This window comes from Rana temporaria, chromosome 11, assembly GCF_905171775.1.
Source record: "Rana temporaria chromosome 11, aRanTem1.1, whole genome shotgun sequence".
Taxonomy (NCBI): domain Eukaryota; kingdom Metazoa; phylum Chordata; class Amphibia; order Anura; family Ranidae; genus Rana; species Rana temporaria.
In genome coordinates this window covers 18,943,731-18,967,489 of record NC_053499.1, presented here as the reverse complement: position 1 = coordinate 18,967,489, position 23,759 = coordinate 18,943,731, and the positions used below count along the sequence as shown (strand labels likewise).

Below are 23,759 nucleotides of genomic sequence, written 5' to 3'. Positions count from 1 at the left end.
CGGCAAGCTGCGGGCAGGATTTTTTAGGCAAGGCCATAGCTTCGGCCTAGTCCGGGGAATTGTAGTTCCTGAACAACTGGAGGGCTGTAGTTTGAAGACCCCTGCTCTAGGGTCTCTAATTTAAAAAACAAATATGTTTGGTGGTTCTGACTAATTTTCTAGCAAAAAATACTGATTGTTACATGTAATCAAAAAGTGCCAGAAAGGCCCGGTTCACACTGATGCGCTGTGAATTTGGTCCGTTTTTTGTCCATTCTAAGGTGCGAATTTACCGCTATTTTAACGTGAATTTCAGGAGCTGGACATAGCTGCGATTAATGTTCTAGCCAAAGAAATCATAGTGTAAAAAAAAAAAAAGGTGTTTACTTGCTGTGTACTTCCTGGTTTTTGTGGAGAATCGCGTGGTGGAATTCGCACATATGTGAACCATCATTGCGATTCCAGAACAATTTACACCGATGTCTATGGAGACTAAGGCCCAGATTCTCAAAGTCCGAATGGCCGCCGTCGTATCTATGCGCCTGATTCATAGAATCAGTTACGCATAGATTTGGCCAAGATACGAGCGGCGTAAGTTTCCTACGCCGTCGTATCTTGGGGTGCATATTTACGCTGGCCGCTAGGTGGTGCTTCCGTTGATTTCCGCGTCGAATTTGTAAATGAGCAAGATACGCCGATTCACGAACGTACGTACGCCCGTCGCAATTAGTTACGCCGTTTATGTAAGACATACGCCGGCGTAAAGATAAAGCAGGTCTCTAGGTGGCACAGCCCATGCAAGGTATGGACGTCGGAACAAGCGTATCTTTTTACATCGTTTACGTAAGTCGTACGTGAATGGGGCTGTGCGTAGGTTACGTTCACGTCACAGGCATTGAGCCGGCGTATCTTTGGGGGTAAATACGATGTGATACTGAGCATGCGCCGTTCGTTCGGCCATGCATCTACATGGGGTCACGCTTAATTTAAATACAACACGCCCACGACCTGCCTACTTTGAATTACGCCAGCCGATTTACGTTACGCCGCCATAACTTAGGACGCAAGGAGTGCTTTGTGAATACAGCACTTGCCTCTCTAAGTAGCAGCGGCGTAGCGTAAATAAGATACGCTACGCCGCACAACGTAAAGCCGCCCTACGTGAATCTAGGCCTAAATTTGCAACGCAGTCAGACAAGACCCTTTTTTGTATCGTATCGCATTCGTAGAGGAATCGCAACCATGTATGTGAACGACCGTCAATGAAAACAATGACTTTAGGGATGACATGCGAATTCAAAGTGTTTTTGACACATCGCATTCGTTATGAACTCGCACAAGTGTGAACCGGGCCGGACTGGAAGTGAAAATTCAGCCAAAACGTTGTTGTTTTGGATCTACAGGGTGAGAACAAGTTAGAACCTCCATTCCATACTTTCCTGGGTACATTCCCCTTAGTGTCAGCCAGTGCAATCAGCACTGCAGAACATTTTCAGAGATGAATTACAGGAGAATCTCACAATACAAAACACAGCCACCATTCAAGGCCCATAATCTGCCGGTCTCTGCAGCCTATTGTGACTGCTGTAATTGGCTATCGTGGTCACATGACCAAGAGCTGATCACCTATTAGAGACTGAAAGCGCAGTTACTGTTTTTTGAGTACGTTCTCGGCACAGAAAGCTCTGCCACCCATGGACACATGTGTAGGTGTTAAAGCTCAACCTCTTTGTCATCGCACACATACCGTGTCATGGGCCGCAAAAGGTTAATTATATATGAACGGCCATCAATTCCCTTTGCAGAATCCTCTTTTTTGTTTTATGATAACCCTATGTATGTTCTAAAAATGCCCCAAAGGTATGTACAAAACAAACTTGCCACATTGCTATTCTTCTTCCATCAGGTCCCGGGACTATACAGCCCCTGTGAACTTTATCAGCGCGGGAATCCGTAAGCCTGCGGCTGAGGAGAAAGCCAATAGCGATTCTGATGATGAAATCCCAACAAAGAGAGAAGAACTGCCAAAGGAGTTTGAACCAAAGAAGCTGCGGACGGTAAAGTTATAGTGTCTTGTCACTGATTTGGAAATAATAATAGCTGTGGCACGCATATTAAAGTGGTTGTAATTTCTTGTTAAAGTGGTTGTAAAGTCAGGTTTTATTTATTTTTTTATCTTAATGCGTTCTATGTATTAAGATAAAAACCCTTCTGTGTGTAGCAGCCCCCCTAATACTTATCTGAGCCCCATCTCTATCCAGAAATGTGCACGATTCACACGGCTGCTACACACCACCTAAGGCTCCATTCACACCTGAACGCGGCATATTGTACTGCGATTTGCAGCGAAAAATTGCAGCGTTTTGTCCCGCGATTTGCCGCGTCAAAACGCTGCGTTTTTTACCGCGGTTTTCGCTGGAGGGGTGATTTACACATTGTCAGCTATGGCCGAACACTGAAGCCGCCTGAAAATAAGGGTCAGGGACTTGTTTTGAGCTTCAGGCGTTCGGCGTGGAGATGTGAACCATCTCCATAGCCGACAATGTTAAATCACCCTTCCAGCGTATTTCAGGCTGCAATAGCGTCAGGCGTCAAAACGCCTAGGTGTGAATGGAGCCTCATTGTCTGAGAGACAGCAGCAGCACCACTGGCTCCTGCTGTCAATCAAAGTCAGTTGGCCAATCAGGAGAAAGAGGGGGCAGAGCTAGATGGACACACAGAGCTGCGACTCAGCTCGGGTACCCCCATAGCAAGCTGCTTGCTGTGGGGGCACTCATCAGGAAGGAGGGGCCAGGAGCAGCAAAGAGGAACCAGAGAAGAGGAGGATCAAGGCTCCTCTGTTCAAAAGCATTACACAGAGCTGGTATGTATAATATGTTTATTATATACAAAAAATTTAGTATCACTTTAAATACATTGTCAGCCCCGCTCCCCCATTTTGATCCACTGATACTCACCTTGGCAGTGCACCCCTGCTGCTGCTTCCACTCTGCCTTCCAACCTTAAAATTGTTGGATGTTTTCAGGAGCAGTGCTCTAATTGGCTGATGCGAGCAGTGTTCTTTGAGTAAGCAAAGTGACAGTGTCCGCTTTTTGAAGCGACGCTGTCACGTCGCCCATGCAGGGAAAAGATGCATTCTCTGGAAAGGCTCCCCAATTTCCTTATACTCGCCTTACTAGGGATTCCCAACTGCCACTGCTGCTTCCTCCTTTGCAGTTATCCACAACACTCTACATCCTGGTATGGAAGAATGCCTGACCTCCCTTCCCATTGCTCGGGTCTAGCAGGCAATCGTTAGGCATGAGCATTGTCACCTGACCAGGGGGGTGATGTTACCAATCCCTCCAGGTTGATGACACCAGTCATTTCAGTGCCAGCTGTGAATGAGAAAGTATTAGAGAGGGGATCGCTGGTAATGGGAGTATAGGGGGGGGTGTCAGTAGGGTGCTTTTTCCAGAGACACCGTCCCTCTGGTCTGTATGTGCAAGGTAACAGTGTCTCTCTAAGGCCATAGACAAGAGACGGTGAAGGTTTTGGCATGTTCCGCCATTATATCTTTGCCGTGACATAGTCCAAGCATTTTTGGGTCATATGGTGTTACAGAACGACCCGTAAAAATACTAAACATCTGACAGATCTTTCATCACGCTGCAGGAACATATGCCTTATACTTGCCTGGCCGGGGCTTCTCCAATGCTGCTTCCTCCTTTTCAGCTGCCCACAGCATACTGTACTTCCTGGTATGGAAGAGCATCTGACCTCCTACGCTGTCCCCCCGCATAGGCGTAACAGTCATTCTCTAGGCCTGAGCATTGTCGAGTGACCGGGGGAGTGGCATAACCAATCACCAAGGTTGATCACATCAGTCATTTTAGTGCCCACTGTGAAAGAAAAAGCAGTAAGGAGGGATCACTGGTAAGATGTATAGGGGGGGGTCAGTGGAGCCCTCCCACCTCAGCCAATCGGAGAAAGCTTTGTACAGGCATACCCCGCTTTAAGTACACTCACTTTACATACACTCGCGAGTAAGGACATACCCCCGAGTGTAAAGTGCCTTACAAGTACTGTACAGACATTTTGCAGCCGCACTAGAAGGAGCTGAAGCTTCGAGAGCATAGCCCGCCCTGTTCCAGTGTGCCCCTGACACCCCCACTACAGCCCCTGAGACCTCAACTACAGCTCCTGACACCCCAAATACAGCCCCTGACCCCCTACTAAACCCTAGAAGTGAAAAAAGGTATTGTTTCACTTTAAGTACATTTTCATTTTACATACATGCTCTGGTCCCATTGTGTACTTAAAAGTGGGGTATGCCTGTATTCATAATGTGGGAGAAAAGTGACATCATAAATTCAGGTAAGCTCAACACTGGAGGGTGGGAAGGAGGTGTTACAATGGGGTAGTCGTATGTTTCCCTATACCTGGAAGCCCGCCTGGAGCAGTGGAGTAGGTATATGGCAATAGGGAGGGGGTTGGGGGTCGATCAACACATATTCGCACATTTTGACACGCTTACCATTTGGATGTGCTCTCTTTCAGCAGACCGTTAATAATGACTGTATGTGTTTTTTATCCTGCAGGGGGGAAATTTTAAGCCAACCCAGAAAACATTTGCTGGAGGAATAAAGTCTAATACTGATTTTGGTTCCTGGGAGAGGCACACCAAGGGGATTGGCCAGAAACTCCTTCAGAAGATGGGTTATGTACAAGGCAGAGGCCTGGGGAAAAATGCTCAAGGTACTGTTATTGGATAACTATGAACTTGGTAAAGGTGTATCAGCTTCCTGTTTAATGTATCATTATTAAAGTAAACCATTCCCAAACCTGGGCCACTCCCTAAACCTGCCTGTTGGTCAGAGAGGACATGCATCGCAGGGATGAGCAATAGGAACAGGCAGGAAGGGGTATGGGCAAAATGTAAGTTTACGTTTAACTTTAACCCACAGAATGTAACTTCTGGTTACAACTAAAGGTAAGTGTGAGCTGCCATAACCAACAATGGCATGCCTCCATCCCTAATATATCGGTACAGAAGGAAAGAAATGTGATGGGACTTCACATGAGGCGTGTCATAGCAATGATGATACATGATTTATTTATATAAATATAATTTGATAACACATTCAAATAGGATAATCCATGCTTGAGAAATGCATAATATATTCTAAACAATAATAATAATTATATAATTGGATTACATAGTCAGGTTAAAAAAAGAAACACAAGTCCATGTAGTTCAACCAAAAAAATAAATAAAAATAATATCATACAATCCCATATACCCAATTCTATACCCACAGTTGATCCAGAGGAAGGCAAAAAACCCCAGCAAAGCATGATCCAATTTGCTACAGCAGGGGAAAAAAATCCTTCCTGATCCCCCGAGAGGCGATCGGATTTTTCCGATTTACCTATAAATGTTAGTACCCAGTTATATTATGTACGTTTAGGAAAGAATCCAGGACTTTTTTTAAAAGCAATCTAATGAGCTGGCCAGAACCACGTCTGGAGGGGGTCTATTCCACATTTTCACAGCTCTTACTCTGAAGAAACCTTTCCGTATTTGGAGTTTCATTATTTTTTCCTCCAGACATAAAGAGCGCCCCCTTGTCCTCTGTGATGACCGTAAAGTGAATAATTCAACACCGAGTTCACTATATGGACCACTTACTGTATTTATCGGGGTATTGCGCGCTCCGGCGTAGAGCGCGCACCCCTAAAGTGGACCCGACATTCCTGTAAAAAAAGATTTTAGTACTTACAGTTTTGGTGTCTTGCGCGGCGGCCTCGTCGGGTCCGGTGTCCTTCTGCGGCTTCGGGCGTCCTCTTCGTCGGGTCCGGCGTCCTTCTGCAGCGTCCTCCCCGCTCGATCCTCGCTTTCCCGCGCCGAGTTTGAATACTGCGCCGGCATATACCGAGCGCAGTACACTCGTGTATAGTTGGGCAGGCTCGGCTACTCTCGCGCTCCTGTCCTGTACGTCCAGGACGTGAGCGCAAAAGGAGCCGAGCCTGCCCGACTATACACGAGTGTACTGCGCTCGGTATATGCCGGCGCAGTATTCAAACTCGGCGCGGGTATCGGCGTATATCGCGAACCCACGATTTTGCCCTGATTTTCAGGGCAAAAAAGTGCGCGGTATACGCCGATAAATACGGTATGTATCGGTACTTATTCCCCCTTAATCTCCTCTTCTCAAGAGAGAATAAATTCAGTTCCTCTAATCTTTCCTCATTGCTGAGCTCCTCCATGCCTCTTATAAGTTTTGTTGCCCTTCTCTGCACTTTCTTCAGTTCCCCGATATCCTTTTTGAGAACTGGGGCCCAAAACTGAACTGCATATTCCAGATGAGGCCTTACTAATGAATTGTACAGGGGGGGGGGGCAAAATTCTCTCTCTCTCTCTCTCTCTCTCTCTCTCTCTCTCTCTCTCTCTCTCTCTCTCTCTCTCTCTCTCTCTCTCTCTCTCTCTCTCTCTCTCTCTCTCTCAGGACTTTGCTCGCTTTGGAAACCGCCGCTTGGCATTGCATGTTATTATTGAGCTTATGATCTACCAAGACCCCCAGATCCTTCTCCACTACGGATTCCCCCAGTTGTACTCCCCCCTAGTATGTATTATAGGTATAATATTCTAGCCCCCGAATGCATAACTTTACATTTATCAACATTAAACCTCATTTGCCACTTAGTTGCCCAATTAGACAGAGCATTGAGGTCAGCTTGTAAATTGGAGACATCCTGTAAGGACGTTATTCCACTGCATAGCTTGGTGTCATCTGCAAAGACAGAAATGTTACTTTTGATCTCAGACCCAAAATCATTTATAAAGATATTAAAAAGTAATGGTCCCAGCACTGAACCTTGGGGTACACCACTGATAACCTCAGACCATTCAGAGTCAGAATAATTAACCACCACTCTCTAAATTCTGTCTTATAACCAGTTTTCTATCCATTTACAAATTGACCTTTCCAAGTCTGTAGACTTTACCTTACCTTACCATGAGCCGTGTGTGGGGAACTATATTGAACGCTTTTGCAAAATCCAAGTATATCACGTCCACAGCCACGCCTCTGTCCAAGTATATCACGTCCACAGCCACGCCTCTGTCCAAGTATACCACGTCTACCGCCACCCCTCTGGCTAAGGTTTTACTTACTGCCTCATAAAAATAAATTTAAGAAGTTAAACTAACAGGTCTATAATTACTTGGTAAAGACTTTGTTCCCTTTTTAAATATGGCCCTATGCCAATCTAGTGGTACCATTCCAGTCATTAAGTCCCTGAATATTAGAAACAATGGCTTTGAAATTACAGAGCTCAATTCTTTTAGGATGCGTGGGTGGATGCCCTCTGGTCCAGGTGCTTTATCCACCTTTATTCTGTCTAAAGCTTTCATTTCACTCTTTCACTTCACATGGGACAGCTCACTCTGCTGCTGCAAGCCACTGATCCTACACAGAGATTGCCTTTTCTGATACCCCTTTTCACATATCTGCAGTTTTGCACACATTCCTCCTTGGCCTTATTAGCCGTCCCTACCATCGTAATAGTATCGAGTGTATGTTGAGTGCAAGCACATCACATTCAGGAACTGTCGTAGTGGTCTGTGTCGTCCAATAACTGTTCCCCCTGGTCTTCATTTTTTTGGGCGAGGGGTCTCCCGCCTTAACCCCTGGAGAGACCTTCTATCCTACACCACCAATTATTCTTATTTAAAAGCTGAGCACAGCCTTTTAAAATGATTTTATAATCTTGCATCTTAGGCCTCGTACAGACGACCGAACATGTCTGCTGAAACTGGTCCGCGGACCAGTTTCAGCAGACATGTTCGGTCGTGTGTACGGCCGACCGGACAGGTTTCCAGCGGACATTTGTCCAGCCGACCGTTTTGCAGCGGACAAATGTTTCTTAGCATGCTAATAAACATGTCCGCTGGAATCCTGTCCGTCGGACATGTTCGATCGTCTGTACAGACTCACCGTACATGTCCAACCGGCCGCCATCCCTCGCATGCGTCGAATCACTTCGACGCATGGGTGGAAGCATTGACCTTCCAGCGTCGCGCACGTCACCGCGCTGTCTGTCCGCGCGGATTTCTGTCTGATGGTGTGTACAACCATCAGACAGAAATCTCCGAGGGGACATGTCCGCTGAAAACGGTCCGGCGGTAAGTGGCTGTAAGCCATGAAAAGCGTAGTTTCCAACTCGGGGTGCCAAGACCAGCCTTCCCAAATTATGAATTTCGAATTTTCAAATTAAAGGGGTGTTCCAGTCAGTTTTCATGTTTATTAAAAGTCAGCAGCTACAAAAAGTGTAGCTGCTGGCTTTTAAAAAAACAGACACTCACCTGCTCCACGTTCCAGCGTCTTCATTCCAAGTGTGAGCACCCGGCCGTGACAGCTTTCGGCTTCACGGCCGGGCACCCACTACGCATGCGCGTGCGGCGCCGCGCCATGCAATTGGACAGGCGATCGTCTGGGACCTGTCACGTGTCCCAGGTGATCGCCTACAGGGAGGGGCTGCAGAAAGGCGATTAGGCTTATTCGCCACTCGGCGGAAGGAGGAAGTGGGACAGGAAATCCCACTCCCCCCCCCAAAAAAAAAATTACATGCCAAATGTGGTATGTAAGGGGGCGAGGAGTGGATTAAGCGGAAGTTCCACTTTTGGGTGGAACTCCGCTTTAACCATGTATTGGCTTTTACTTAGGGTGTATGACCTATTTATCCTGTTAATTATGTTTATATAATGATCTGTATCATAGTTTCTGAATTCTATGTACCAATTATGTTTATTGATTATCTGTATTAAATATTTATTATTATCATATTTGTCATGTTAGTCTTTTATGGTTGAATCCAATTTTATTATTATTATCATTATTATTGTTTAGAATATATTATGCATTTCTCAATCATGGATTATCCTATTTGATTGTGTTATCAAATGATATTTATATTTAAATAAATCATGTATCATCATTGCTATGACACTCCTCATGTAAAGTCACATCACCTTTCTTTCCTTCTGTACCAACTTCTGGTAACCGACACACTTGGTATAACTATAAGAGGCAAGTGTACTCAATTCTTGGTGTGTGAGGCAATTGAAGCGGAACTTCATCTGTAAAGGGTTCCGCTCATGGAGGGCGCATGCAATCCACCCTTAAAGTGCTGCTCTATTGTCTCCAGTGTGAAAGCCTGAGGGATTTCACACTGGAGCGTTGCGCTAGCAGGACGGTAAAAAAAGTCCTGCTAGCCGCATCTTTGGAGCAGAGAGGGAGCGGTGTGTATACCGCTACTGCCCATTGAAATCAATGGGACAGCGCAGCTATACCACCTGCAATACGCTGCTTCAGCAGCGCATTGCGGGCAGTTTTAACCCTTTCTCGGCCTCTAGCGGTGTGTATACCACTCCTCCACCGCTGCTGCCCATTGAAATCAATGGGACAGCGCAGCTATACCGCCTGCAATGCGCTGCTTCAGCAGCGCATTGCGGGCGGTTTTAACCCTTTCTCGGACGCTAGTGGGGGGTTAAATGCGCCCCGCCAGCGGCCAAAATGCGCCGCAAATCCGCCCAGAGCGTCGGCGGTAAAAATAGCGGCATTTTCTCGCCAATGCTATGGGCGGCTCAGTGTGAAAGGGGTCTAAAGGTGGATCTAGACCAGAAATTCAATTTTTTGTTTAGTGTTGTGGTACACCATCTGAGATTGTAGGTTAATAGCGGGGAAGATTTGTATTAGTCTCTTCCATTACGATAGGCCTGAAGTTATGACTTTATGCATGTATTCAATTTTTTTTCAGGTTGCTTTAGGTATCTGGCTTACGATATCATTCAGTTTGTATATTAGCTTTTGTTTTAAAATGAAAGGCAAAATAACGTTTTATTTATTATGAGAGACTTTTATTACAGTTTTTTTTATTCAAGTCATAATTATTTTTAAAGATGTTGGCTAATTATCCACATGTCTGCCATATTTTTGTTTGAAATATCTGAAAAACACAGCAGTCTGAAGTCTGCATTTGTCTTTATTCAGGTATTATTGCACCTATTGAGGCCAAGCAGAGAAAAGGCAAAGGGGCGGTGGGTGCTTACGGATCGGAGAGAACTAAGCAGTCTCTGAAGCATTTTCCTGTTGTGGATTCTGAGGATGAAGAGGAACAGGTGAGTTTATTGCTTCTTTACGTATGCAACATTTTCCGTGTCTTCTGAAACACGATGCCATGGACATTAACCACTTGCCAACCACAAAACGTATATATACATGTTGGGGTTTGCTAGTGGTTTACCGGGATTATGGCTGAAGATATCAGCCATAACCCCGGTATGTTTTTTTTGCGGCTGGCTTCTCGTTAAAGCTTTACACGATTTAACCGATCGTGTGTACGCGGCATAAGTGACCTGTGAACATTTTGTTTCTATATCTCATTCAGGAATTTCAGAAGGAGCTGAGTCAATGGAGAAAAGACCCCGGTGGAACCAAGAAGAAGCCCAAGTATGCCTACAAGACAGTGGAGGAGCTGAAAGCCAAAGGGAAAGGGGGGAAAATCATCAGCGCCCCTCAGAGAGAAATTGCTCAAGTCAAGGTTAGTTCTGCTAAATTGATGAGCTTAGTAAATACTAGGGGGAAAGCTCATGCAGTTTGGCACATTTTCAGATAGGTTGACATTTCCCTGGGTTTAAGGGTCCCCGGGAGTCCCCAGCCCCCCCCCCCCCCTGCAGCCGGTTCCCTAATGTGCATGCGCAAAGCGTGCTGCGCTTTGTGAATGGCCCGGTGGCAGGGGAAGAAGGAGGGCCTGGAAGCGCTTGGAGATCACCATGGGGGTCTTACCCAGAACTTTGAGCGGGTACCTTTTAAAACCAGGTACCTGCCCCTCCTCCGCGTTGATGGGCGGGACAGGGCTATTGTGTTTGCCCAACAGGGGACGCAGGGAGCCTTCCCAGCTGGCAGATCACAATGATTTCTGCTAGCGACTATAGCCACCGGCAGTAATCTAATGTAAAAATCCAACAGGCTGGTTGTACCCAAGTGGATCCACTTTGGGGTACAATCAGCCTGCCCATACATGGATGAAATCTCGGCTTTTCCCTGCTGAACCGGAGAAATTTTAATCCATGTATGGCCAACTTTAATCTTCATGTACTACGTTCAATCTCTAAACTGTTTCTTTCATAGAACAAAACACACATCTGAGCGATAAAATACTTTTAGTACATAAAACAAAACGGAATCACTTCTGATCATATACACAATATTGCCAAAAGTATTGTGACGCCCGACTTTACACATGCATTAACTTTATTTATTGCCATCCCAGTATTAGTCTGTAGGGTTCAATATTGAGTTGGTCTTCCCTTTTCAGCTATAACAGCTTCAACTCTTCTGGGAAGGCCGTCCACAAGGTTTAGGAGTGTGTCTACAGGAATGTTTGACCATTCTTCGTACTGATTTTTTATTTTATTTTTCTATTCCTTGTTCTTCAGGTGATTGATATGACCGGACGGGAACAGAAGGTTTACCACAGCTACAGTCAGTTCTCACACAAGCACAACGTGCCAGGAGACAGCACAGCACCGGGAGTGAAGGAAGAGAAGCCTCAAGGGTTTGTTCTGCCAGAACTAGAGCACAATCTTCAGCTGCTGATTGACATGACGGAGCAGGAGATCATCCAGAACGACCGGCAGCTGCAGTATGAGAAGGACATGGTGGTGAACCTGACTCATGAGCTGGAGAAGCTGTCTGAGGTGCTGGGCAGGGAGGAGAAGGTCATTTACAACTTGAGCCAGGTCCTGAAGACGGTGGAGGAGTGCGAACAGAGGCTGCAGCCTGGCTGTGAAAACCCACTCACACTGGACGAGTGCGCGCGAGTTTTCCAGATGCTGCAAGACAAGTACTACGAGGAGTACAAGATGTCTGAGAAGTCCGACCTGGCCGTGGCTCTTGTTTATCCTTTGGTGAAAGAATACTTCAAAGACTGGAACCCTCTAAGGGTGGGTAAAGTGGAGAAAGTTGATACCCTTACTTTTCTAGCCATTGCAGTTTTCTAACGTTTTGTAGAAGATTGTTGCTGAACTCAGTTTACTAAAGCCTAGTACACACTATCAGTTTTGTTTTTTCATTCAACCCAGCGGGCTGAGTGAAAAAAAAAAAACTAAAGAGCTCATTAGAAAATCCTGTACTAACAATCCAATGCAATCTCCTTGCTGAGTTTTTGTGTTCTGATGGGGGGACGGCCCCCCTGCCAGAACACACCAGTCATGAGATCTAAGCCATTGGCTAAGAGCACTGATCGGATGCCAATCAACATCTTTTTCAGTCATGCCCCTTCGATAGAAGCCGGACTGGCTGCTGTACACAAGGGAAGAATCTCCACTGGTTTCTAATGAACCAGCCGATACCACCTGATAGTCGGCCTGTGTGTACTGGGTTCAAGAATGAGTCCTAATCAGCCTGTCTGCCCTGTGGAGTTCAAGTGGAGTTGAAATTAGGGTTGTCCCCATACTAGTTTCGGTATCGGGACCGATCCCGAGCATTTGTGCGAGTACTTGTACTCGCACAAATGCTCCCGATGCCTGACCCGATACTTGGTTGGCGGTGAGCGGATTCAGTCGGCGGAGAGGGCGGTCGGCGTAAGTAGGTGGATCGGGCGGGTGGCCTCAGTGGGCGAAGTCAGAGGACCGGAGAGCGAGTCCTCACCTGCAGTTGAACTAGCTAGGTAAGCTGACAGTGTGCAGGGCTATCAGGATCGGTGACCGGACCGTCGCATTCGGTCGCCGTCAGCTTGGACATCCTGACTCCCATCTTGCACACCCTGCACTTGGCCACATGAAGCCAACAGCTGACATCTTGTTACACCCAGCCCATATAGTTCGGGCTGGGTGTAACAAGGTGTCTGCTGATACTTACTGATGCCGAGTGCAGGGTGTACCAAGATGGGCGATGCAGCATTCAAAATACTTTCCTCGTGTCGTTTATTGCTGCATTTCAGTGCCTGCCCATAAGTGCCAGCCGCCTGTCGGTGCCGCCCATCAGTGCCAGCGCCCGTAGGTGGCACCTATCAGTCCCCACCTATATTGTGGCATAATTCCCCCCACTGACATCAACGAAGGAGCACAACTCCTCCCAGTGAGACCAGCAATGGGGTAGGATTCTTCCCACCAAATGACACTAACAATGAGGCACAATTCCTCTCGCTGACACCAAAGATGGGGCATTGTTTACTCCCACTGATGCCGGGACATTTTCTACTTTCAATGACCACAGTCCGGTCCCTCTATAGTCTGAAGGACAGACTCCTGGCCCTTTGTTTATAATGTTTGAAGGCCCCTGGTCTAAAGAAAGGCTTGGTAATACATTTCCACTATCAGTAGTTGAAAAACTTGCACAAACAATTATTTGAAGAGATAATTGCTTTATTTTAGAGTCTCGAACTGGCATTTACACTGAAAATGTAGACACATATACATTCCTATATCAGTATTTTGTGTTTTTGTCTTTGTTCAGGACCCTACGTATGGCATTGAAGTCATGACAAAGTGGAAGGATCTCCTGGAAGAAGGTCATCTTTCCCATAGTGCACAGGATGCAGCCATGGACCCGTATCACAGGTAGTGATTGTCATTTGTCTCTTAAAATGGACCTGTTCTTACTGTAGGGGGGCATGGCTTGCCGTGACACGTTACTGATCGTTGTTCCCGATGACAGGGAACATGATCAGTGACAGTATCACTAGGCAGAACGGGGAGATGTTGTGTTTACACTAACATCTCCCCGTTCTATCTCTCTCCGTAAACCGATCGCGGGTATGCCCACGGCGATCAAGTCCGCGGGAGATCGCGGCGGCGCCCCGCAACAACTGCTTCTTAAAGGGGATCTGTATATACGTCCTTCTGCCTGCCCGTGCCATTCTGAAGATGTATATCTGTGTGCGCCGGGCGGCAAGCGGTTGATATCGGCACCTGTATTGATCATGTAATCACATGCAATTTCAGAATGACGACCCATTCTGGGTTGCAAAAAATATATTTTTATGTGATCCATGACTCTAAGAGCCATATATGGATGAGTTTAAAGGCTCATTTACACCACAATATTCACATTTAATGTGTGGATATGCATGATTATTTGACTCTGTAATTAGTGTACGCAAGCTGTGTATTTTTTGAGATTATTTAAAGGCGAAGTACAGTCAAAGATTGTTTGGCTGTACTTCCCCTGTGGATCACAGGAGTGCAGTTTGTTCTGCATTCCGGTAACCCCAGCTGATGTCACAGAGCCGGTCCAGGCCAGGGAAATATCACGACTATAGTCAGGATCCTCCCAGAACCCTGGACCGACAACTGGCTCAGCGAGCTGATGAGAGAGAGAGAGAGAGCCTGAGCCAGCTGCTCCCACCCCCTCCACCGCAACAGCTCTCTGCTCACAGAGCACTGGGAACTGAGAGATCAGTGATGTTTGATTGCTCAGTTCTCAGTCTTAGAGCCACCCCGTAAGTGGGGACAGGTAACTGCCAAATGTGGCACCAGAAGGGGGGAAGAGACAAATGGGGTGGAACTCCACTTTAATTAAATTTAAATAAAATAAAAACTCTAGGCCAAGTGCATCAGGAATTATCATTGCAATGTGTCAGTGGAGAGCTGGCTGTGGCCTGGTTGTGTTGCTTACATTGTTTCACTGTATTTACAGCTTCTGCAATATGTAATGTCTGAGTATATTAGTGAGGTTGTATTTCAAATGACTCTTGTCTCTCTTCAGACTCCTGTGGGAGACGTGGGTTCCCTTTTTACGAAACATCATCTCCCAGTGGCAACCTAGAAACTGCCCCCCCATGGTGGACTTCTTGGACAGCTGGGTCCACTTGCTTCCGGTTTGGATTCTAGACAATATATTAGACCAACTGATTTTCCCCAAACTGCAGAAAGAGGTACTCTTCCAGATAATTTATTCTGCTCGAATGTCGTTCACAATTCACATTGGTCACAGGTTTAGAATATATTTTTAGGACCCATACCAAAGCTAATAACGTGAGTGGAGGGTTAGTAGGGAGCACTGTATCCAAAATGACCAGCTAATTAATGTTGGTTGTAACTTTTTTCTTTATTGCACTCCTTTTTTTTTTTTTTCTCTCTCCTTTTTTTTTTTTATTTATTTTTTTTTTTTTTTGACAAAGCCAATTCATAGCACATGCAGTCCAATGTGTTTTTTTTTTTCCTACCTCAAAAGTGCATTGACAGTGGGTCACATGGATTTCAATGGCAAAGTTCACACCATTGCAGTGCGTTCCAGTATAGGCAGTCCCCGAGTTACGAACGGCTTCAAATGCCGGCCACTTGTGCTCCACGCTGGTCCTGCATACCTTTCTAGCACCTTCGGACACATACCACACTGCCGTACTATGCCCCAGATAACATAACAAGCACCCGGAACATCCCACATCCATGCACAGGCGGCAGTTACACTTACAAATGCAGTGTTGCGACTTACGAACAACTTCGACTTACAAACCTACAGTCCTTATTGTGTTCGTAACTCGGTGACTGCCTGTACTGTCAACAAAAGTAGAACATGCAGGGAGCCGGACGCATTGGATTCCAATGGGATGTTTTTTTTTGGGGGGGTATTTTTTTTTTTTTTTTTAAAGCATGTGATTAGAGCCAGAGGCTCTAATACGCTTCAAAAAATGGTGGGCTCGGGCGCAGAGCACTGCGCCCTCGAGCACACCCACTTGTGTGAAAATAGAAAATTAATATTCGCTGTTTTCTTCCTGATTCTCCTCCTGGCCAATCGGGAAGCAGCTCCTGAGACCTGATTGGCCAGGTAGTCTTAGGACTCCCAATCGTGTCTCAGGACACTGCAGCCCAGGGGAGAACGGAGAGGAGAATGGGCCGGCTTTTCAGGTTAGCCTCTGCTGCCGCCCGGCAGGGGAGGGGGCCCGGCCGCCTTCTGCCGTTTGTCTCCAGCGTAGTGGGGGGGGGGGGGATGGTTGTTTGCGGCGGTTGTCCGCAGTTCGTCTCCTCCTCCAAAATATTTTGCACCAGCTGCCACTCACTGCTTTTAAGAAATTGCAATTAATATTTCTAGATACTCAAAAGATGTGACATAAATAATTCACCCCTTATAATTTCCTGAAATCCTGTATAACATTGCTTTGCAGCAGATTAAAGTTCCATTTAGGCTTGCAGTAGATGTGACTGTTCTCATAAAGATTGAATTTTTCAGTTTTTTTTTTTTTTTTTTTTTTATAGTTATGATAGAGATATTAAATTGTAAGCTCTTTAAGGACTGGTTAGGGGTTCTATGTAGTCTGTACAAGTTTATGTATTACAGTTCTACTACAACACAACACCACCACGAATAGCACTCTGGTCACAGCTGGTTTATGTTTACATGGTTGTCACCCCCTTAGCAAGCATAAGCTGATGTCCCTGTATACTTAGAAAGCTGATGATGGTATTTTTATTCTTAAGGTGGAGAACTGGAATCCGCTGACAGACACCGTACCCATCCACTCATGGATCCACCCCTGGCTGCCGCTGATGCAGTCCCGGCTAGAGCCCCTGTTCTCCCCAATCAGGAACAAGCTGGCCAGCGCTCTGCAGAAGTGGCATCCCAGTGACTCTTCTGCTAAATTAATCCTACAACCCTGGAAGGATGTCTTCACACCAGGCTCCTGGGATGCCTTCATGGTGAAAAACATTGTGCCCAAGTTAGGTGAGTTATCTGTTCAATTTTATTGCAAGGGTAGTAAGCCGAATCCAGCACTGGGGGAAAAAGCACCTAAATTTATTTGGTCCCTTCTGCAGCTTGGGAACCCCAATTCCTTGTATTACAAACTATTATAATTTGCAAATTTGACAACTCCTGGTAGAGTGAATTGCGGGTTCCTCTCTCAGTATGACCACTGGCCTTAGAAAATGGGGGAGAGTAGGGGCGAAGGGCTAGTAGCTGAAGCTAGACCTGGAGCTACCCACTCAATGGTTTGGGGGGGACTATCACTGGTAATTATATGGAATAGGTGGGACCAGTGAATGACATTGCAAGGAAGTGATAATCTTTGCAAATTTATACTTTTTTCTAACGTCCGGCAGGCGCACCTGAAAGCACTCGGGCGGCATGGGAAGCGGTTTTCAGACGCTTTACAGGCGCTATTTCTAGCATTAAAACGCCTGAAAATTGCCTCAGTGTGAAAGGGGTCTTAAAGCGGAGGTTCACCTGAATTTTTTTTTTTTTTTTAAAAGCCAGCAGCTACAAACACTGTAGTGGAGCCCAAGAAAAGGACCTTACAAAAGGTCTTAAATACAAAAATACTATTTCTCAGTACATCTCTGCAATAAATGCACATTTTCCCAAGTACGAAATAATATCTATTGATCGGCTAGAAATTAAGTGAGCTACTAACTTCCTGTATACCATTTAAATGTACAATTATTCTTTATCTGCCACACTTGTATGTTTATTTATTGAAGGTCTTGTTGTGTCTGGTAGGCATGTGCATGGCGGAATTTGTCATTAATCCTCATCAACAACACATGGACGTCTTCCTGTGGGCGATGGATTGGGAGGGGATGATCTCCCTGTCCAGCCTCGTAGGGGTTCTGGAGAAACATTTCTTCTCTAAGTGGTTGCAGGTAAGTGGATTATAGACTGGACTCACACTGTGTACCAGCCTGGCACAGCTATAAAGACCCTTCTGGGAGCTATAAGTGATCCAATCGCTTTTATAAACTCCCTGGGTACTGATCTCTAGGGTTTCACTTCTTTAAAATCCTGCTGCGAACTGTCAGATTTAAAGTGGTTGTAACCCTAAAAAAAAAATTCAATATTCTGATCCTTTACAGCATGTTATACAGCGCAGTGCTTGTGCTGTGTCATTTGTCCCTCTGTAAACTGTAAAAAACCTGGCTGATCCTGCCAGTTCCTGTGTCCCCCTCTGTGTACTGACCACGATAATCATTGCTGCTAGACCCCGACTACCATAGTCAGTTTATGTGCCACCGTCATCCGCAGCTCTCGTCTCTCTCCCTCCCTGCCTGTCGGCTCCGTGTGGCAATCTCCTCCCTGCCCCTCCGGCCTCTAGCTTTTTGGAATTACTAGGTGAAAAATTATGTAATTCCCTTCATTACATGTAGATCTAATGTGCAGTAGCTGTGTTTTTTTTTAAACAGGACTCCTCAAAATACCTTATTTTCAGCGCTGCAGGGTTTTCACTTGACCTGCGGGCTCTCTCCCGGCTGACGTCAGGGGGAGGGGGGACACGGCCCCTCCCACTGTAGTGCTCGGATCAAGGGGGGAAAGAGACGGCAGGTCACGTGAGCGCCCCATGGCGCTGTAAATAAGGTACCGTATATACTCCAGTAATTTTTTTGAATTTTTTATTTATTTTTTGTGCTGAAAAAGCCCCCCTCGGCTTATACTCGAGCCTCCCTGCCTCACTGGGCCCATCTTCAGCCTCATGCACCTTATCTCCCTGGCTGTGACGCGGCCATCCAGGGTAACAAAGCCCCGCCTTCTCCTCGTTCCTCATCTGTGATAGGCGGAACAATGAACACTGATTTACTGATGGGAAACTAACAGTGTTTCGTTACGAACAAGGAGGAGGTGGGGCTTTGTTACACTGGACGGCCGCCGACTAGACTGCATGTCACAGCGCTGGGAGATCGGGCACAGTGAGGCCTGCAAATGGGCACAGTAAGGCTGCAGATGGGCATTGTTGACCCTCTTTTGCACTTACAGTAGCTGCTGCATTTCTTACACTAGGCTTATACTCGAGTCAATAAGTTTTCCCAGTTTTTCTGTGGTAAAATTAGGTGCCTCAGCTTATACCGAAGTATATATGGTATTTCAAGGAGTCCCTTTTTTTTTTTAACTACTGTTTATTTGATAAAAGTATAAATGAGACATTGACCAAGAAGAAAAAATCCAAGTAACTCTCACAACCAGGCATAGGTAAGTACTCGAGGAGTCATTTAAAAAAAAAGCACAGCTACAGTACATTAGATCTACATGTAGGAAGAGAATTACATAATTTGTCATGGGTGACGTAACAACCACTTTACGTTTGCCTTTTATTTGACTTCAAATCCATGCTTGCGTTTGTAATTAATACAATTCATATTTCACAATGTGAAATTTAATTAATCCTAGTAATAATTTATTGCATGTGGAACAAATTGATTTGGATTGGATGTTTATGCTCACAGTGATATTAGACAAGCTTACAAGAACATCAGTTACACTTTTTCTTAGCGCTAATAGAGACAAAGGTGATAATCGAACACTATAATTATTGTGTACCTATACAACATAACAGTTATTGATGATTGTGATGTGGTTGGTGTAAGGAATCTGATTTCACCAACGTTGTGTTACTTTGTATGATTGGGCATTCAAAGAATGGCAACATTTTTGGAACATTTCAATTACTCCAAAATCTGTGTTCTGCAAAAAAAAAAAAAAGGGGGGGGGGGCGGGTTTCTTACTGATCTATGCTTTTAGAAATGCTAGTTAACTGGCTGCCTTTCTAATCGTTCTTTTACACTTCAAGTCATTTGCAAATATCCAATCAGGAGTAGTAGCTTTGTGTGCTACATACTTACATACTACTACTACTATTTCTGGGTTAGTGATTCAGACAGGGCTATAGTCTGAGACTGGACAGCCAGGCAGCTAGTTCTTTCAGAAGGAGGTTCAGTAGTGGCAGCTTCTGTGCCTATGAAAATAGGGAATTCACAGCAGATATGTTTTTTTCTTTAACCACTTGCCTACTGTGCACATACACCCCCTTCCTGCCCAGACGAGATTTTAGCTTCCGGCACTGCTTCGCTTTAACTGACAATTGCGCGGTCGTGCGACGTGGCTCCCAAACAAAATTGACGTCCTTTTTTCCCCCACAAATAGAGCTTTCTTTTGGTGGTATTTGATCGCCTGTGCGTTTTTTATTTTTTGGGCTATAAACAAAAAAAAGAGCGTAAATTTTGAAAAAAAACACTATTTTTTACTTTTTGCTATAATAAATATCCAATTTTTTTTTTAAATATATATATATATTTTTTTCTCAGTTTAGGCCGATACGTATAATTCTACATATTTCTGATAAAAAAAAGAAAAAATCGCAATAACCTGGTTTGCGCAAAAGTTATATTGCCTACAAAATAGGGGACATAATGATTTTTTTTTTTTTTTTTTTTTTTACTAGGAATGGCGGCGATCTGCGGTTTTTTTCGGGACTGCAACATTATAGCGGACACATCGGACACTTTTGACACATTTTTGGAACCATTCACATTTATACAGTGAACAGTGCTATAAATATGCATTGATTACTGTATAAATGTGACTGGCAGGGAAGGGGTTAAATGTGTATCCTGGGTGTGTTCTAACTGTGTGTGGAGGGGGGTGACTGGGGGAGGTGACCGATCTGTGTCCCTATGTACAAGGGACACAGATCGGTCTCCTCTCTCACTGACAGGACGTGGAGCTCTGTGTTTACACACAGAGCTCCACGTCCCTGCTCAGTTACTGGGCAATCGCGGGTGCCCGGTGGCCATCGCGGCCGCCGGGCACGCGCACTGTGTTCCCAGTGACGTGACGGGTGCGCGCCCTAGAGGCTTTAAATGACAGGACGTCATATGACGTCCTGTCAGAACAATAGAGCATTCCGCCCGCCGTCCTTTCACGCGGGCGGGTGTCAAGTGGTTAAACAGACATGTCATACTTACCTCCTCTGTGCAGTTGGTTATGCACAAAGTGGCCCCAATCCTCCCCTTCTGGGGTCCCTCAGCGGCGCTGGTGGCTGCTCCTCTTCTCGAGTGCCCTGTCAGAGAACCGCTCTCCTTCGGAAAACCCGTGTGGGTGCGTGCTCGTGTCTTGTTGCTGCGTCTGTTGACAAAGACAGCAGGACTCGGCTCTGCCCCCGGCATCTGCGTCATTGGATTTGATTGACAGCAGCGGGAGCCGATGGCTGCCCTGCTATCAATCTATTCAATCAGGACAGGAGACACCGGCAGGAGCTGGTGTGCTCATCGCCTTCGTGGGAATTACAGGGCTCAGGTTTTTTACTTTAATGCATTAAGGTGAAAAATGCAGAGGGCCAATTCAGACTAATGTGGTGGATTAAAGCACAAATTAAAGGGGTTGTAAACCCTATTTTTTTATAAAAATAACAAACGTGCCTATAACTTGCCTGCTCTGTGCAATCGTTTTGCACAGAGCAGCTCCGATCCTCTTCTTCTGGGGTGCCCGGCTGGCGCTCCAGGCCCCTCCTCTTAATCGGGTGCCACCACGGAAAGCCGCTTTCCCTGGACACCCGCGCAGGCTCTCTCCCAAGTTCTGCTGCTGCGTCCATTGACACAGACAGCGAACTTGGCCTCGCTCCCTGCATCACTGGATTTTATTGACGGCAGCGAGAGCCTATGGCTCCTGCTTGATACCAGTTTGTCCAATGGAGCCTCGGTGCCCATGCACATCACTGGATCAGATCTGGCTCAGATAAGAAAAGAGGGGGGGGGAGATGCAGCACAGAGGATTTTTACCTTAATGCATAGAATGCATTAAGATGAAAAACCTAGAGGCTTTACAATCATTTTACCACTTTGATTTACTGTTAAATCTAACTTTGCAGTGCCCCCCCCCCACACACACACACACTTAAATACTTGTTTAGCTATGTAGGGTGAGTACAAATGACCTTGTATTATCTTTATATTAATATATTTTTCCATTTAATTATATGAATAACCTTGTTATTGTTCATCATCTTAACAGGTGTTGTGTTCCTGGCTCAGCAATAACCCCAACTATGAGGAGATCACCAAGTGGTACCTGGGCTGGAAGTCGATGTTCTCAGATCAGGTGTTGGCTCATCCAGGTATCAAAGAGCGCTTCAATGAGGCCTTGGACATCATGAACAGAGCTGTGGCTTCCAATGTTGGTAAGTGCGGACACGTACTATATGAACGGGTGGTTCTGTCAGCAAGGCAATATTGGGTAAAATCATGGTAGGCAGATAACAGGAGGTGAAGCCTAAAGTGGAATTTCACCCAAAAGGGAAAGTTCTGCTTTATGCCCTTACTACGGAGATATCTGGAGATATGCCGTCGTAAATCCTTTCTGAATCTGGCCCTATAAGTTCCCACATCTCTCCTCTATGTTGGAAAGCCAGAGATATAAATAAATCAATCTCAGGCTTCCCAGCCAAAAAACGTCAGTGTTTACATCTGCCAGCGCTGGAAGTGGCATCATGATGTCGCTTCCGGCCTCCCAGGGTCATAGAGATGGCCAGGGGGTCATCTGGTCCGTGGTCAGCTCTATGGTAAACCGGCGCCGGTGGGTTCATTCTCCAGCTCGCCGATCAAACGGGCAAGCAGGGAGAAGCAAAGTAGGGTGGCGGGAGGCGGCGGCCTGTAAAAGCAATCAAGCGGCTAAACGGCTGCTATGATGGCTTTTACTTTGCAGTGAATCGCCTTTTGAAAAAAAAGATATTTAAATGATGACTGCGGCTGCACCCATCATTCAGATATCTCCATTCAAAGTCCAGGACCTCATATGACGTCCGTGTGCGGGAAGTGGTTAAATGACTGCAAAAATACAGTTCTCCATCCTCTGTCCTTGTTCTGTTTATTACTGGATGTAAACCCGTGTCTTTGATCCTTATTCCAGGCCCATACATGCAGCCCGGCGCCCGTGAAAGCATTGCATACCTGACTCAGACCGAGAGGAGGAAAGACTTCCAGTACGAGGCCATGCAGGAGCGACGAGAAGCAGAGAGCATCGCACAAAGAGGCATCGGGGTCGCCACAGTGCCCATGAACTTCAAGGACCTTATCCAATCCAAAGCAGAGGAGCACAACATTGTCTTCATGCCGCTGATCGGAAAGAGGCACGAGGGCAAACAACTCTACAACTTCAACCGTATTGTGATTTACATAGACCGGGGCGTGGTGTATGTCCAGGGAGAGAAAACATGGGTGCCCACCTCTCTGCAGAGTCTTATAGACATGGCCAAGTAGACCTGAAGGTGAGGCCTCCCTCCCATCACCGGGACATTGTACAAAGCTCAGCAATGTGTTGTACAGGATTTCCTCCTATTCAGTGTCGCTGTACGGAGCGCAGTACAGAGTCTATTGGAAACGACCAGTTGGACTCGCCCTTTGTGACTCCCATCGGTGTTGTACAGAGCTCATAATCGTATTGCCAGCTGTACACTTCACACAGCCAACATCATTAGACACACCGGGCATAAAAACTGTAGAGGAAACCAGATTTATTTTTCTAATGTTGGACTATTTTTTATTGTCCTCCTATAAAACCGTTAAGTTGTCTTTGTATAGGCAGCAGTGTTCAATGCAGAGCTGTGACGCCAGTTAATTCAGCAAGATGAGCAGCGTGTAAAGTGCAGTTTCCCATAGCAACCAGTAAGCCTTCCTCCATGGATGTGACTCGAAATTGGAATCTTGTTATAACTTTGAGTTACCAAAGTTTTTTTACTTTTCCACAGCTTATTGAATAGCAAAAATTGTAAATACTCTATTTGTATAAATTAAATATGATGTGTTTTGTAGTGCGTGAAAAAAAAAAAAAAAGTATTGCGTGTTTTCTGTGTTTAGACAAAAAGAAGAGGATTTTCAGACACTTTAAGGCTCGATTCAGACTTATGCGATGGCAAACATCGCATGTGATTTTCACCGCATTGCTGTACATCTCACATGCGATGTTTGTGCAATGCAAATTCAGCCATATACCGTATTTATCGCGGTATAACGCGCTCCCGCGTATACCGCGCAC

The 23,759-nt window shown here is 45.7% G+C and overlaps 1 protein-coding gene across 2 annotated transcripts in view; it reads left to right on the top strand.

The window, feature by feature from the left end:
• The window catches only part of TFIP11 (tuftelin interacting protein 11), a 29,114-nt gene extending 5,566 nt beyond the window's left edge, over nt 1-23,548 (top strand). For both annotated transcript variants that reach the window (XM_040328098.1, XM_040328099.1), the window contains exons 3-13: nt 1,886-2,036; nt 4,560-4,716; nt 10,014-10,141; nt 10,411-10,563; nt 11,462-11,968; nt 13,482-13,585; nt 14,733-14,901; nt 16,445-16,688; nt 17,463-17,605; nt 21,741-21,906; nt 22,635-23,548. In XM_040328098.1, the coding sequence (XP_040184032.1) occupies nt 1,886-2,036; nt 4,560-4,716; nt 10,014-10,141; nt 10,411-10,563; nt 11,462-11,968; nt 13,482-13,585; nt 14,733-14,901; nt 16,445-16,688; nt 17,463-17,605; nt 21,741-21,906; nt 22,635-22,984 (2,272 nt within the window). In that variant the 3' untranslated portion in view covers nt 22,985-23,548. The remainder of the gene's footprint in view (nt 1-1,885; nt 2,037-4,559; nt 4,717-10,013; nt 10,142-10,410; nt 10,564-11,461; nt 11,969-13,481; nt 13,586-14,732; nt 14,902-16,444; nt 16,689-17,462; nt 17,606-21,740; nt 21,907-22,634) is intronic.
• Nucleotides 23,549-23,759: the final 211 nt, after the last annotated feature.